The sequence below is a fragment of the Rhinichthys klamathensis genome, unplaced genomic scaffold, assembly GCF_029890125.1.
Source record: "Rhinichthys klamathensis goyatoka isolate OS25496 unplaced genomic scaffold, OSU_Roscu_1.1 h1tg000352l_1, whole genome shotgun sequence".
Taxonomy (NCBI): Eukaryota; Metazoa; Chordata; class Actinopteri; order Cypriniformes; family Leuciscidae; genus Rhinichthys; species Rhinichthys klamathensis.
Window position 1 is genome coordinate 870,549 of NW_026606863.1, and position 16,564 is coordinate 887,112.

Genomic DNA, 16,564 nt, shown 5'->3' on the forward strand with positions numbered 1-16,564 from the left:
CTGTCTATATATATCTGGACATTCCAATTATTCTCAAATTATGTTCACAATTTTTTTAATTCCATTACAATTAAATATTATTTACTGATTTAAACAAATTCTATTAGAGGCAGTACAACAGACATTTAAATATGTTTAAATATACTAATAATAATAATAAAAAAGTATTATTGAAATTATATTATTGTCATAAATAATTGCCACTGCCAAAAAAAACGATTAAATGGTAAAGATCCATATAAACTTGGCTTAATTTTGTTAAAGCAAAACGATGCATTTACTTTGATTTTGAGGTGAACAAGTGACTGTTTAAGCGTTAAATGCGTTTCATCCGACAGTTTGTAACGGCTGTCACTCATACTGAAACGAGCAGCATCTCCTCCAGTAAAGTCTCAGAGGCCAGAACAGTGTCTTTTACACTTCATACTCCAGTTACAACTTGAAAAACGAGACAGAATGAGAGACTTTGGACTGAAGGCAATTTGCTGTGGAGAAAAAAAGTTTGAGAAGTCAGTTCAGTGTTCAGACGCGGTTAATGCCAATCAGGGTTTTGCTCGGCTGGCTGCAGCCCCACCCCCAAGCTCTATTGATTGGCCAGCAGAAGCTCCGCCCCCATTTTATTTTGATTGGCCAACAGAAGCTCCGCCCCAAGCTTTATTGATTGGCCAGCAGAAGCTCCGCCCCATGTTATTCTGATTGGCCAGCAGAAGCTCCGCCCCCATGTTCTTTTGATTGACCAGCAGAAGCTCCGCCCCAAGTTCTATTGATTGGCCAGCAGAAGCTCCGCCCCATGTTCTTTTGATTGACCAGCAGAAACTCCGCCCTCAGGCTCTTTATTGGCCAGCAGAAGCCCCGCCCTCAGGCTCTTCTGATTGACCAGCAGAAGCTCCGCCCTCAGGCTCTTAATTGGCCAGCAGAAGCCCCGCCCTCAGGCTCTTCTGATTGGTCAGCAGAAGCCCCGCCCTCAGGCTCTTTATACATGCGACTCAGATGCTCCATCAAGGCCTCCAGTTCTGGATTCCCTCCGAGCTCCTTGATGAGCCGATACGCCTCCACTTCCAGATCCCTCAGCGTGTGCCGCGTGTACGCGAACGACCCCACCTTCTCCAGGTAGTCGACGCAGTAGCGTTTAATGTCCAGGTTCTCCGTGCGCTGCCGCAGGATATTCTGCACCTGCGTGCTCTCGGGACGGGACCAGATGGCGTGAATGGTGGGGAAGGAGAACTTCCCTTCCGTCAGGTCTTCACAGAAGCTCTTGTTGGCGGTGTACTCTCGCGAATTCAGGTTGGCGTAGTCGTCCCGTATCTGAAAGTAAAGGCCTAAAGTGTCTAAAAGAGGCTTTAGATCATGTTTCCAGCCGGAGAAGAGCTGCATGAGGCCCACAGCGAGGCCGAAGAGCCCGCCGGTCTTCTGGAGCACCATGGCCCGGTACTCGCTCTCGCTGGGACAGGTGTAGGTGTCCCGCCAGTGGATGTCCAGGCCCTGTCCGCGGTGAAGCTCCAGAAGCTGACGGGTGAAGACTCGCACCGCCTCGGGGTGCTCCAGCATCAGCACCTTCTCCAGGCCGAGGAAGTAGACGTAGTTGGCGGAGTTGATGACCGACGGGACGCCGTAGATGCTGTGGGCCACCGGATAACCGCGCCGCAGCTTCGAGCTGTCTTCAATGTCGTCGATCAGCAGACTCGCATTGTGCAGCATCTCCGTCACCCCGATAATGACCTGAGGAGACCAAAGAGGAGATCGATATGAGAACCACATCAATCAGATTCAGTCTACCGGTGTGTTACACGTATAAATGAAATAATCCAGTCACTCAAATCATTCAGAGCGAGTCAGAAACATGGATTAGCAGATTAGAGCTGAAAGATACAGTGTGTGTGTGTGTGTGTGTGTGTGTGTGTGTGTGTGTGTGTGTGTGTGTGTGTGTGTGTATACATATATACACACAGAAAATTTGGGAGACCAAAATATGAAAACCAGATCAACAATATTCAGTCTACAGGTGTTTTACACGTATAAATAGAGTCTGAAATAATCCAGTGACTCAAATCATTCAGAGCGAGTCAGAAACATGGATTAGCAGATTAGAGCTGGAAGATACAGTGTGTGTGTGTATACATATATACACACACAGAAAATTTGGGAGACCAAAATATGAAAACCAGATCAACAATATTCAGTCTACAGGTGTTTTACACGTATAAATAGAGTCTGAAATAATTAAATCGCTCAAATCATATTTGGAACGAGTCAGAAACGTGCATTTAGCAGATTAGAGCTGGACGATAATATATACGGTACACACAGTCCCGGTCAAAAGTTTGGAAACATTACTATTTTTGAATGCTTTTGAAAGAAGCATTAATGCTTCTGCTCATCAAGGCTGCATTTGTTTGATTTAAAAAAAAAAAAAAAAAAGTAATATTGTGAATTATTACTACAATATAAAATAACTTTTCTATGTGAATATACAGTAAAGTGTAATTTATTCCTGTGATCAAAGCTGAATTTTCAGCATCATTACTCCAGTCTTCAGTGTCACATGATCCTTCAGAAATCACTCTAATATGATGATTTGATGCTCAAGAAACATTTATGATTATTATCAGTGTTGAAAACAGTTGTGCTGCGTCATATTTGTGGAAACTATGATACTTTTTTCAGGATTCATTGATGTATAAAGTTAAAAAACAGCATTTATTTAAAATAGAAATGTTTGCGATCACTGTTTATCAATTTAACACATACTTGCTGAATAAAACGATTAATTTCTTTAAAAAAATAAAGAAAAATTACTAAACTCACATTTTGCGGTTCTTTTTTTTTAAACTTGAAAATAACTACCGGTAATAATAATCACAAAAAAAATTGAGCATCAAATCCTCATATTAGAGTGATTTCTGAAGGATCATGTGACACTGAAGACTGGAGTAATGATGCTGAAAATACAGCTTTAAATACAGGAATAAATTACACTTTACTATATATTCACATAGAAAACAACGGTTTTAAATTATGATATTTCACAATATTACTGTATTTTTGATCAAATAAATGCAGCCTTGATGATCAGAAGAGACTTCTTTCAAAAACATTAAAATAATGTTTCCAAACTTTTGACCGGTATGTTATTATATATCACAAATCTCAACTACCAGATTTTATTTATTTATTTATTTAAGAAACAATTGAATTTAAATCAAATTTAAAGCTAGAATAGTATATCACTACACAATATTAATAAATATAGGACTACTTAATTTAAAACCATTTTACATGCAACGGTAATCAATATACTATGAAAGCTCACTGCTAATTTATTATTTATATATATATATATATATATATATAAAATTCACTGTATTTTACATAAACATTCAATCTTGTTGTATAAAAGTTATATTATCATTGCATTGCATAACTAAGTACAAGTTGTATTCAACTTTATCCACATACTATTACTTGCAATACTCACTTGAAGCAATATATATACTATAACCAATCTCAACTGCTAGTTTTTTTTTTATTGCACAGCTTTTTATATGAATAATATATATATTATTGAATATAGAAGTATGTCCAACTCTCAGCATACATACAGTATACTCAATTGCTTGTATCATCATAAAATATGAACTCGTGTCACCCAGCTCTGCCAAATGTGAGATTAAAAACATTATTATAAATCATGATTTTCTGTAAAGCTACTTTGAAATTATTGTGTACTGTGAAAAGCACTACATAAAAGTTTGACTCGGACAACAATGATTGACAGGCCTACTCACCTGTCAATCAACAACTGCTTCTAAAGTAAACGCATCTGAAATACACACATAAACAAACCTGCAAAGAATACTTCGGTGTGACTGATATCAACACATCTGTGGCTCAGGTCAGTTGTGAAGTGTGTGTGTGTGTGAGACGTGTATGCAATCATGAAAAAGCGATTACAGGACTTAATACTCGACGCAAACACCAGTCCATCTCAGATGTTCAGCAGAGATGTGTCCTGACCACACGAGTTGTAATGTAGGTGACGGCCTGCAGAGAGCAGCAGCGGCACACACACACACACTGCACTGCATTACACAGGAGTGTTTACAATCAGGGTGTGTCTGAAATGCAGACTGTACATCAGTGTATATTCAGTGAAGGTCATCATATTGCACACTCATTGCATGATCATTAAATGCACGATTATTGTGGTTATTGTGTAGGAGAAAGGCGTTTGTCTAAAACTGCAGAAACTTTTTTTTTTTTTTTTTTTTATACTTTATTTTTTATAGTTTCATCACATATATACAAAAATTATAATTAGTAAAACAAACAAACACAAACCAACGAAAAAAAAAAAAAAAAAAAAAAAAAAAAAAGGGAACAATCTGGATCACCTAAACATTACAATTTAGTGAATGAGATACATCAACTTCAGACCTCTTCTTGTCGTTGGGATGTAAATACAGTCCATTTTCCCCAATTATTTGCGCATTGATCCTCTTGAACTCTTATCTTATGAGTCAACCATTCCATTACACTTATTTCAGACACTAGTTTCAGCCATTCATCTCGTGTTGGGGGGTCCGGCTTGTACCATCTTTTCGTAATGGCCTTTTTACATGCTGCTAACAAAATTTTAAACAGGTATCGATCTTCTCTTGACACAATGTTTCTTTCCATATTACCAAAATACAGCACTGAACATGACTTGGGTATATCATAACCCAAGATTTCAACAATAACCAAGTGGACATCCTCCCAAAACTGTGTAATAACAGGACAGAGCCAAAAGACATGTGAATGGTTTACATTTACCGCTCCACACTGTCTCCAACATGGTTGTGGTACTGACAAAAATTTGCTCTTAATTTTAGGTGTAATGAAAAATCGTATTACATTTTTCCAACAGAATTCCCTCCATATACGAGACGATGTGGTAGATTGTTGTGTATTCCATATATGTAACCAGTCTTCTTCAGATATATTCATACCTAGCTCTTTTTCCCACTTCTGCTTGACATATGACGTTGTATTTCCCTTCCTCTCCATCAGTTGCTGGTATAATGTAGATATTATTCTGTATTTCCTTGAGTTGTATATTCCTATTATAGTTCTAATTATACCGTTTTCCCCCAGATTTACTTTTGGTTTTACTTCCTTCATATAAAAATCCCTTAATTGTAAGTATCTGAAATGATCCTGATTGTATAATGTAAAGTTTTGTTTCATCTCTTCAAAACTCATAAAATTCCCGTCCTTCATTACTGTACACAGTGCTGTTATTCCATTCAGTCTCCATTGCTGGAATCTCTGGTCAAGAGTATTCGGGGTGAAGTGTCTGTCATAAGCTATCCATCTAAGTAGAGGGAGATCGGCCTCTAATTTATATTTTCGTATTATGCTGAACCACAATTTTAATGAAAACTGGGTGATAGCATCTATCTGTTTAAATAAATCCTTAGCTTCCCCTTCATCCCCAATAAGACTTTGAATTTCCCTCCCTTGTACATACTGCTCTAGGTTTTTCCATTTAGCCTCGTAATCCTTAGCACACCAGCAGACTAAAGGTCTAAGTTGTGCTGCATGAAAATATTCCTTAAGATTTGGGAGCGCCATACCTCCTTCATGTTTTCCAAGCTGTAAAGTTTCATATTTGATTCTTGGCCTTTGACCATTCCATATAAACCTAGAGATAACTTTATCCCACGTTCTAAATTGATTCTCCGGTATCTCAATAGGGAGTGATTGGAAGAGGTAGAGGAGTCGAGGGAGGAAGCTCATTTTTATAGTCTCTATCCGGGAACTAAAGTCCAGAGAAAGGACATTCCACCTCTCTACATCATTTCTAATGGATTTATCCACTTTAACATAGTTGGTCTCATATAGATCATCCATTCCTCTTGTTAAGGTAACCCCAAGGTATTTCATTGTATTTGCATTCCAATTGAGATTGTATTTTTGTTGTATATTTTTGGATGGTAGATAGTTCAATGTTAAGATCTGTGTTTTGGCAAAGTTTAACTTATAACCTGAATAGACACCGAACGCCTCGAGTTGATTAATTAATATTGGAAGGCATGCGTCTGGGTCTCCTAAATAGCAGATCACATCATCAGCAAAAAGACCAATGATGTGGTCTTCATCCCCAACCCTTATCCCTCTCAAATCTGTATTCTGCCTAATTGCTTGCGCCAGGGGCTCTATAAAACATGCGAACAGTGTTGGTGATAGGCAGCAACCTTGTCTGGTAGATCTTTCTAACTGTATACTCTCAGTTAGACTCCCATTAATTTTTATCCTAGCAGTCGGCTTTTGATAAAGTGTCTTAATACATTGAACAGCCTTCTTGTTCAATCCAAATTTTTCAAGTGTCTGATATAGAAATGCCCAATTAACACAGTCAAATGCCTTCTCTGCATCAAGACTTATCAAGGCTGCACTGGTATTGTTTTGCTTAACGTGTTCAATAATATGTAGGGTTCTCCTTATATTGTCATGGGTTTGGCGCCCCTTAATAAAACCCGTTTGATCCTCATCTATGATGTCGTTCATAAATTGTTCAAATCTCTTGTTCAAAATTGAGGTGTATAATTTATAATCTACATTAAGTATAGAAATCGGTCTGTAGCCTGAGCAGGTATCCTTGTTAATCCCCTTAGGGATCACTGTTATTACTGCTTCCTTCCAGGATGGTGGTAGTTTGCCATGGTCAAGTGTATAATTAAATGATGACATAAGTAATGGTATAAGTTGCTCCCTGAATGTTTTGTACCATTCAGCTGGTAGGCCATCACTACCCGGGGATTTTTTCGCTTTTAATCTACTGACTGCTTTCTCTATTTCTGATACTGTAATGGGTGAGGTCAAAAGGTCATTTTGTTTTTTCCCAATTGCTGGTAAGTCAAGATTCTCTAGAAACATTCTCATTTGGTCAGTAGTGGGTGATGGAGGTTGGCTGTACAGATTTTTATAGTAGTTCCTAAAATTAGATTCAATCTCTTTGGGTTCATATGTCATCTGGTTTGTGTCTACATCTCGTATTTTGTGAATTGTTCTATCAGCCTGTTGCTTTTTTAATCTTTTTGCTAGTAATCTGGTAGCCCTTGGTCCCACTTCATAATATGATTGTTTTAAAAATCGAATCTTCTTTTCAGTTTCTATACTTAACATTTTATCAATATTATCCCTAGCTTCTTTAATTTGAGGTAATAATGAGGAATCGCGTGTGCTCTTATGTAGCTGTTCAATTTCAGATAGTTTCTCCTTTTCTCTCTTAAATGCTTCTTCTCTAGCTTTTTTAATAGACACTGTCTTAGCTATAATTTTCCCTCTCAGGACTGCTTTAAGGGCATCCCACAGAATGACAGGGCTAACCTCTCCATTGTCATTTACAGCTAGATATAGTTTAATCTCCTCTTTAATCTCTTCAGCTATTTTTTTATGATTCAGAATTCCAACATTTAGTCTCCATAATTTACTTTTCTCTTGTGTTTTCAACTGGAGTTTTAGGTAAACTGCACAGTGATCTGATATGTCTGCACCTTCAATTTCACACTCCTGTACTCGGTACAACTCATTTTTATTCATAAATAGATAGTCAATTCTGGAGTAGCTATCATTAGGGGCCGAGTAATGCGTGTAATCCTTTTTAAGGGGGTGAAATTCCCTCCAAAGGTCCACTATACCAAATTCTTTAAATGTAGTTTTGATTATTTTAGTAATGTGGTTGCATTTTTTGTTTTTGTTTGTTGTATCTAGTTTATCATTCAACACAATATTAAAATCGCCCCCACATATCAAAATGCCATCTGTTTCCAGAATAATGTTGTCGAGCAGAGTTTTGATGAAATGTTTTCCACTGTTGGGAGGGGCATAAACATTAACCAGTGTCACTTTTTCATTTTCTAACTTTCCTTTTACAATAATAAATCTTCCTTCCTTATCGTTAATCACTTTAGAACATTCAAATTTAACTGAATCTGAAATTAGTATAGTCACCCCTCTTCTACACCCATGACGGAAATAACTATAAAATGTATTGTTATAACCAAACCTCTTAAGTTTCTCGCATTCCTGCCCAGACAAATGTGTTTCTTGTAGATATATAATTTGAGATTTGTGCTGTTTTAACCTGGTCATTACCTTCCGTCTTTTAATGGGATTATTAAGACCATTAACATTCCACGACAGTATCTTTATGTTATTCATTCACGTAATATCATTCCCATGGATGAAAAGTTGTAATCCAGAGTTCAACATAACAAAAGTAAAAAAAACATTGAACATCAATTGAACATAGAACTTTGTGCCTTCCGAAAACAAGGATGGATTTCCCCATCCTTCATGGTCCCTGTTGGTGGGAGGAGGGAAAGGTGCCTCATTTTCGTAGGGGCCCTCCCTAGTAATGAGGAAATACTCATTTTCACTAGAAATGTCCAACATTAAGCGTTTAAGAAAGCTCCTCAGTCAGTTTCATGAACTATTTGGATTAAGTCACAAGACTTTTTTTAATTTTATTATTATTATTAGCCTATTCTTATTTATTAATTTTTTATTGCGGACTGTTAAAATGGAAATAGAGTCGAAAATAAACAGAAGGGAGTATCCATAGGTAGGCCCATGCTAGCCTGCCTGAGAAACCTGTCGTGAATCAAAAAAAAAATTAAATGCGTAGGCTATTTTGCTACTAATACTTGTAAAGTTAGCCTCATTTATTCTTCCTCTGGGCCATAGTTATCTCATTAACTATGTAGTGGCAGGTCTCTTCTAAACTCTGTAAGCCTCTCTCTTGCACGTTGAGCTGCTCTGTCCGAAGTGTTGATGCGTTTCCATGGCAACAGTTCATTCAGACGTTCCTCAACAGCTCTTGCAGCGTTCCTCTTCGATGCGGTAATCTTTATCTGAAATCCACGTTTAATCAAATCCTGAGCTGCTTCATCCGCACTCCCGTAGATCCGTAGCCCGGAGTCCCAGTGTACTCGCATCCTCGTGTAGGGTGTCTGGAATCGGATCCCCCTCTCCTTCAGGGCAGCTTTGATTGGCCCATATGCTTTGCGTTTTTCGACGATATCAGCTGCATAGTCGTTGTCAAAGTAAACTCGCTTGCCATCGATTTCAACCTTCTTCTGCCATGCTTTCTGAAGAACCATCTCTTTGGTACAGAATTGTAAAAAGTTCACTATTATTGATCGCGGTGGTGCGGTTGTTGCCGGTTTCGAAACGAGCGCTCTATGTGCCCGTTGGACTTGGAGCTCAACTTCAGCTGGCAGTTCGAGGTGGGTTTTGAATAGTTCACTTACAAAGTCAGTGACCGATTTGCCTTCTTTTTCTTCCGGTACTCCATAAATTCGAATATTATTTCTTCTAGAGCGACTCTCCAAATCCACTAGCTTGTCCTGCATCTCCGAGTTTTGTTTCACGACTGTTATCAGCGTATCTTTCATTTCTAAGCAGGCTAATTCCAGGTCCGCTATTCGTGTTTGAGCCTCTATGATATTGGCGTTTTGGCTCTGCACCTCTCGCAAAACTTCGGTTTTGAATTCAACGAGGTCATCCTTCATAGTTTTCATGACATCATTTTTAAAATCACTCAGGTCCTGTCTCACAACTTGCTTGAAGTCCTTCAGTTCTTTGGATAGAAGGGCCAGGCTTTCGAGCAGAGTGTTTTGGTTAACAGTAACTTTAGCTTCAGAAGCGTTACCTGAGGCTGTTCCTTCACCGCCATCTTCGTCAGGCCCGGTATCCACATCCACATCCGAGTTTACTTGATTTTTGCTCATCTTCTTGTCGATCTTATGACTTCTTTGCATTCTTCCTCCTTTCATACTCGAGTTTAGTTTATTTCACTGCTTTTTCTAGTGCTAGGAGGTATTTTTTTAAACGACTGTGGGGAGCAAACCGTTACACGTCCATCTCGCTCTCTTGCGCCACCGGAAGCCAAACTGCAGAAACTTTGTTACACACAAATACCCATAGGCCAACTGAGAGTACACATTTATAGATATAAAATTAAATAATTCTTGGAAACGAGATTCAAAATTATATTAAAATAAATTAAAAGCAATCTAAATTTAATGTAGTAATTTAAAATAAATATTAAAATGTTATACACACACATTACATAGTTGCATACAAATGGTTATAATTTCATATTTTTAATTGGCTTGAATTTATTAGTAGTACTAATTAAATCTTAATATATGACCGCCCACTGCTATTTCTTTTTATGAAAAAAGTCATAACTTCACTCCAAAGAAATATATTCATTGTATTTTTACACACATTAAATCTAAACCAAGCTTTCCTTTTGGGAAGATAACAGGCGAGTATATTTTGAATAGAATAATATATATATATATATATATATATATATATAATATATACACTACCGTTCAAAAGTTTTGGGTCGGTACGATTTTAAATACGTTTAAAAGAATTCTCTTCTGCTAACCATGGCTGCGCTTATTTGATTAAAAATACAACAAAAATCAGTTATAGTATTAAATATTATTCCAGTGTAAATCAGCTGTTTTCTGTGTGAATATATAGTAAAGTGTAATTTATTCCTGTGATCAAAGCTGAATTTTCAGCATCACCAGTGTCAGTGTCTTCAGTGTCAAATGATCCTTCACAAATCAGTATAATATGAGGATTTGATGCTCAAGAAACATTTATTATTATTATCAATGTTGAAACAGTTGTTGGTCTGTCAGTTGTACAGCTTTTTTTGTTTTTGTTTTTGGATTCTTTGATGAATAGGAAGTTCAAAAGACTTTCGTAACATTCTAAATGTCTTTACTGTCACTTTCGATCAAATTAATTATTCCTTGATAAATAAAAGTATTGATTTCTTTCCTCCAAAAAATAAAAATAAAATTCTCACTGACCCCAAACTTTTGAACGGTTGTGTGTGTGTGTGTGTATATATATATATATATATATATATATATATATATATATATATATATATATATATATATATATATATACACATTTGAAGTGGATCTAAACCTTTCATCAAAGTTATACATGAATTTTGAACAATACTCGTTCTTAAAGGAACAACTGATGAACTTTTTTGATCCACTTCAAATGTTGACAACTGTAATATAATAATAAAAATGTACAATTTATTATTGTCACTTGTCCTAATCAATTTAAAATCATTATATCGGGCGTGATACTGATATCGGTGCATCCCTACTATAAGATAATAAATTTAAAAAATATATATATATACATATATACATTATATATACATATATATATATATAATGTCAGTGTAGACCAATTTAATAGTTATTTTAATGCATCAGTAATTAAATCTCAATATGATAGCCTACTGCTAAAAAAACTTTTTTAATTTATATAATGTAAAATACATTGTTTTATGTAAAATGCACCAGCACAACACACACGCACTCTCACTCAAAATGTGTGTATTGTATTTTTTACAATATAGTACAAGAGACAATATATAATCACTTAATTATATAAATTCTATATACGATATGAACACTTATATCGAATACCATTAATCCAGAAAGAACAGGTGAAGATCTTGACGAGTGAATCTGCGTTCACTCGTCACACACACACACACACGAGCGCTGAAAGGGAACATATGGTGAGCAGAGGGGAGTCTGGGTAACGGATTCACTTGTTAAAGTGATCATCGATGACACCGGAGCTCGAGGCGGGTCGAGTCGAGCAGTGTGTGTGTGTGTGTGTGTGTGCTGCGTCAGCGCTCTGAACACGACCTCAGATGACCTGTTACTCCACAGACAGGACAACAAACACGCTTTTACTGACTAACCACACACACACACACACACAGTAAATCACAGCAGCGTGAGCCAAAGCAAATCCCCCATGCGACCTGCGGATACTCACAATGTTTAAGCCTACATTTAAGATTCATGTATTTGAATTTGATACAAAATTACCATTCATTTAATAATTGCATATACAGATTTCTGCAACAGTACTAATACTGAATGTATTTTAAAAACAATAACCAGGTTTATATATTTGTCAATCAGATGTTTCAATACATTGATTCACAGCTAGCCATTTATTAACCATGTTCATACGCAATTGTTGAATGAACAGATTCTAAGAAATAAATTCATTTTTGAAAATTATTTGAATAAAATCAAATAGATGCAAACTATTTTTGCAAATTTGAGTGCAGAAAACATACCCGTTTAATTTATTTATGACTAATAAATATGCATCAGATTTATTCTATACAGATTTATTCTATTCAGGATTTATATATATATATAAATCCTGAATAGAATAAATCTGTATAGAATAAATCTGATGCATATTTATTAGTCATAAATATATATCCTAAATATATATATCCTACATATATAAAATTTCCATCCATTTCGATCACACACACACACATATATATATATATAAATATATATATGTCTGTGTGTGTGTGTGTGTGTGTGTGTGTGTGTGTGTGTGTGTGTGTGTAATCCAAATAGATGGACATTTTATATACAATCCAAATACATGAATCCTAAATGTGCAACTTTTTCTTTTAAATAAAACGATACATGCTGTGAAACAGGCCTTTGTCTAAATGCAGTTTTGGTTCTGTAGACGTTTAGAAAATCAAAGTCCACCAGCCCACTGTAGAAACCTTCTTTTAAGACAGACTTTAACTTTTCTTTACTTAAAAACAACAGAACTAGAAAACTACAAAAACTGAACATGGAAACGCAACAGAAGCTGGCGCGCCGGAGCCACCAGGGGGCGTCAGTCTCGGCTTCCGCGTCTCACGCTGAGCGCAGGGAAAGGAAAACCGCCAGCAGAAAGATTTCCGAGACGGAGAGTTGACCATAACGTGTGTGTGTGTGTGTGTGTGTATCAAGAGCTGCTCTGAAAAGCTCTCGCACGGAAGTTGAACGCGCGCTTACAGTAAACTATAACCGTCAGTAATGACAGCGCCTGAGCGAGAGCATGCTGGGAAGAGTCAGACATTTATCCTGAAAACATGCTTCTTATAGTGAGATGCCTCTGCAGAACACACACACAAACGAACACACACACACAAACAGACACACAGACAGACACACAGAACACGAACACATGCACGCACACACACACACCTCGGATTCACTGCATATCAGTGTGACATCTGTAAAAACAAGCATATTCTGATGTGTTAAACTATCTTACCGTCTGAATTCCTTCCAAGATTAGGATTACTACTGAATTTGTCTGCATATAAGAAGCATTACATCATCCTTCGATGACATCATCCATGTTACTTGCTTGCAAATGCCAGCAAAAAAATAAATAAAAATCTTAATCAGCCTCTGGTAGTTTTCTAGTTAATCGGCCAACAGCGAATCAACATGGCCGGTGTGAACGCAGGTTTGATAGTCTGAATTAACCAAGTCATGTTGGGTAAAGAGATCTGATGCAACTGTCGCCCGTCTAACTCGAACAAAAAGGTCAAACTGAATGGGTTTACAGAAATTAAGCAATCCAATACAAGAACAGGCAAATATGCCCATGCAGTCAATCATTTTATGCCTTAGCTCATCTTTGATCACCTAAATTACATTTAAATGACTTTCCTTGAAAAAAAAATTGTTCATGCCTTAAAATATCTTGTATGTAACTCGACACCCTTGCCTCATTTAGTAAACGTAGTTTCTATGAATATGCAAATGAGCCCCGCCTCCACTCACTCCCTCAGCTCAGAGATCCACTGGTTGACGATCACACGTTGATCTGATTGGTTACAAGGTCGTTTGTGACGTCAGAAACACCAGCGATTTCAAACCGTGTTTTTGAGACTGTCTTTGGTTCACTGCAGTTTTAAGCAGAAAATACTCAGCAATGCTGTCGACTTATGAACTTACACATGGTGTGTCTTAAAGCGTATTAAAAACACAAAATAGACAAACATTAAACACTTGATTTACACCACAGGGGGAGTTTTAGACTAATTCTTTATAAGCATTGATATTATTTTCTCACTTCATGGAAATTACACAACACACACTACAAACTCCCAAAACATCTCATGAAAACAGGATTTCTGCCACTTAATATTCAACAAAATAATTGATCTTGAATGAGAACTGAACTGAGCGGGACGATGACAATATTTTGCAAAACTGGTTTATAGAGGAAATTAATTTAATTAATTTTTTGATCTTTACAACCGAACTCAATCAACATTCGAAATGTATTTTTTTTCCTGTTATCTCTGTAAAGCTGCTTTGAAAAACTATTGTATAAAGCGCTATAAAGGTGACTTGACTACTTTGAACCCTCTAAACACTGAATTAAAGTATTATTTTTTTCCAAAAAAAACTTACTTCATGACTTTCATTATGCCTTGTGGCCTTGATGCAGCAATGTAACAAATCATAATGGTTTTATAAATAGGCATCCTTTTTTATGCAGTATACAATTCCTTATTTTAATGAATTTTTATTTGATTTATACGCTCCTGACAGGTTGATGTTGATCTCACTCACTCTCTCACACACACACACACACACACACACACACACACACGAAACTAGGTGAGGGTACAAGTCCTCTAAAGTGCTCAGCAAGAAACAGTCAATATTTGGTTTCGGTCAGAAAATCAATGTTTGTGAGGAAACAGTGACACTATTCAGTGAACATCAGAGATCCTGAGTTCAACACTTATATTGGAAGTTATTTATATTCTTAGATGTTGAACCTGTTCAGTTTAACAGGAGCTGAGTCGTGAATGAGAAGCGATCGGCCGCTGTGTTCGCTCATGCTGACGGGTTCAGGAAGAGTTTACAGCCAGATCAACTACAGCCCGCCACGGGGAAGACTCGACGAGACGGGTCAGAAACATGAGCAATCGCTCGTTACCAACCAGCCCTGGAATATGATTCAGAAACAGCACACACACACACACTGTGAGGACACAGAAATAGCCACAGCTTCAGATCATGACGACGTCAACACTTATCAGTGGGAAGACTTGAACATGAAAGCTGAACACACACAATCATCTGGTTATTACTGAAATAACCTTCAGATGATGTTCCATAAAAACGGTTTGGAAAAAAAATATACATTAAAACTGTTACTGCGACATGACATCATTCCAAATGCATATTTTCTTCCTGACAATGACTTGAGGAAAAAAAGTATATATATATTTTTATTTATTTAATTTTTGTAAAGAAATGGTTTGCTTGTGCTTGTTTTTAGGTTGTACAATTTTTTTTTTAATTTTTTTATATCGGTTTTATATAACTATTATTTTTATTCTTAATATGATTTATTATATAAAATTAAATTAATGAAATATAATAATAATAATAAATTTGTAATATTACTGCACTGTAAAATACGTATTGTTAAATAGTAACTTTTTACAGTTCAACTGTAAAATTACAATACTATTTAATGTCTTAATTTCTTAATTTTGAAACGAGAGTTTACAATACCCATATTTCCATCACCAAATAAAAAAAACAAAAGTTAAGCTCGCTTGAGGTGGTTTTTGACTTGTACGAAAGAGTTAATGCGAATAATAGGAGATGGAAACCCATTTGCCGAACTAATTCGCCTTTGGCTAAGCCACACCCTAGAATGTAGATTGACCAATCACAGCGCAGCCAAGAACGAGCTCCCACAGAGGTCCGACACTTTTTCACAGCGCTCCATTGACTTTAACACAGGCGTCTCATATTTTTGGTCTCGGCAGGCTATTACCGTCGTAGTTTTATCAAAAATATGGTTAAACGCTGTGTCTGGGGCATTTGTAACACAGATACGCGTTTCCCAGAGAGGTTGGAGGGGGGTGTGCGTTTTATTCCCTTCTAGTGTTGTCAAAAATATCGATATTTCGATAAATATCGATACTGAAATATCTGAACGGTACCAATACTAATTTCCCAAAGTATCGATACTAGCCGAGCAGTCACTTTCACTTCTCTCAAAAGGCGCGTTGACAAACACCACACGTGACGCACTCGTCTCATTCGCTCTGGTTAAATAGCAAAAGTGAAGTGAATGGAAAGATGGCGAGGGCGGCGCCCCCGCGACCGGCTTTGGTTGATTGATAAAGAACACCGCGAGCGGGCATGTCGGAGAATAGCGCGGACACGCGTAAAAAACACACCGCGAGTGGGCATGTCGGAGTCGGAGAATAGCGTGGACACGCGCTACACACCGCGAGTGGGCATGTCGGAGTCGGAGAATAGCGTGGACACGCGCTACAAACCGCGAGCGGGCATGTCGGAGTCGGAGAATAGCGTGGACACGCGCTACACACCGCGAGTGGGCATGTCGGAGTCGGAGAATAGCGTGGACACGCGCTACACACCGCGAGTGGGCATGTCGGAGTCGGAGAATAGCGTGGACACGCGCTACAAACCGCGAGCGGGCATGTCGGAGTCGGAGAATAGCGTGGACACGCACTACACACCGCGAGTGGGCATGTCGGAGTCGGAGAATAGCGTGGACACGCGCTACACACCGCGAGCGGGCATGTCGGAGTGGGAGAATAGCGTGGACACGCGCTACACACCGCGAGTGGGCA

General features: G+C 37.6%; 1 protein-coding gene across 1 annotated transcript in view; it reads right to left on the reverse strand.

The window, feature by feature from the left end:
• Window positions 1-768: 768 nt before the first annotated feature.
• ggps1 (geranylgeranyl diphosphate synthase 1) overlaps window positions 769-16,564 on the reverse strand; it is a 43,560-nt gene continuing 27,764 nt past the window's right edge. Inside the window, exon 4 of the mRNA XM_056232666.1 lies at window positions 769-1,719. Within this exon, the coding sequence (XP_056088641.1) occupies window positions 895-1,719 (825 nt within the window). The 3' untranslated portion in view covers window positions 769-894. The remainder of the gene's footprint in view (window positions 1,720-16,564) is intronic.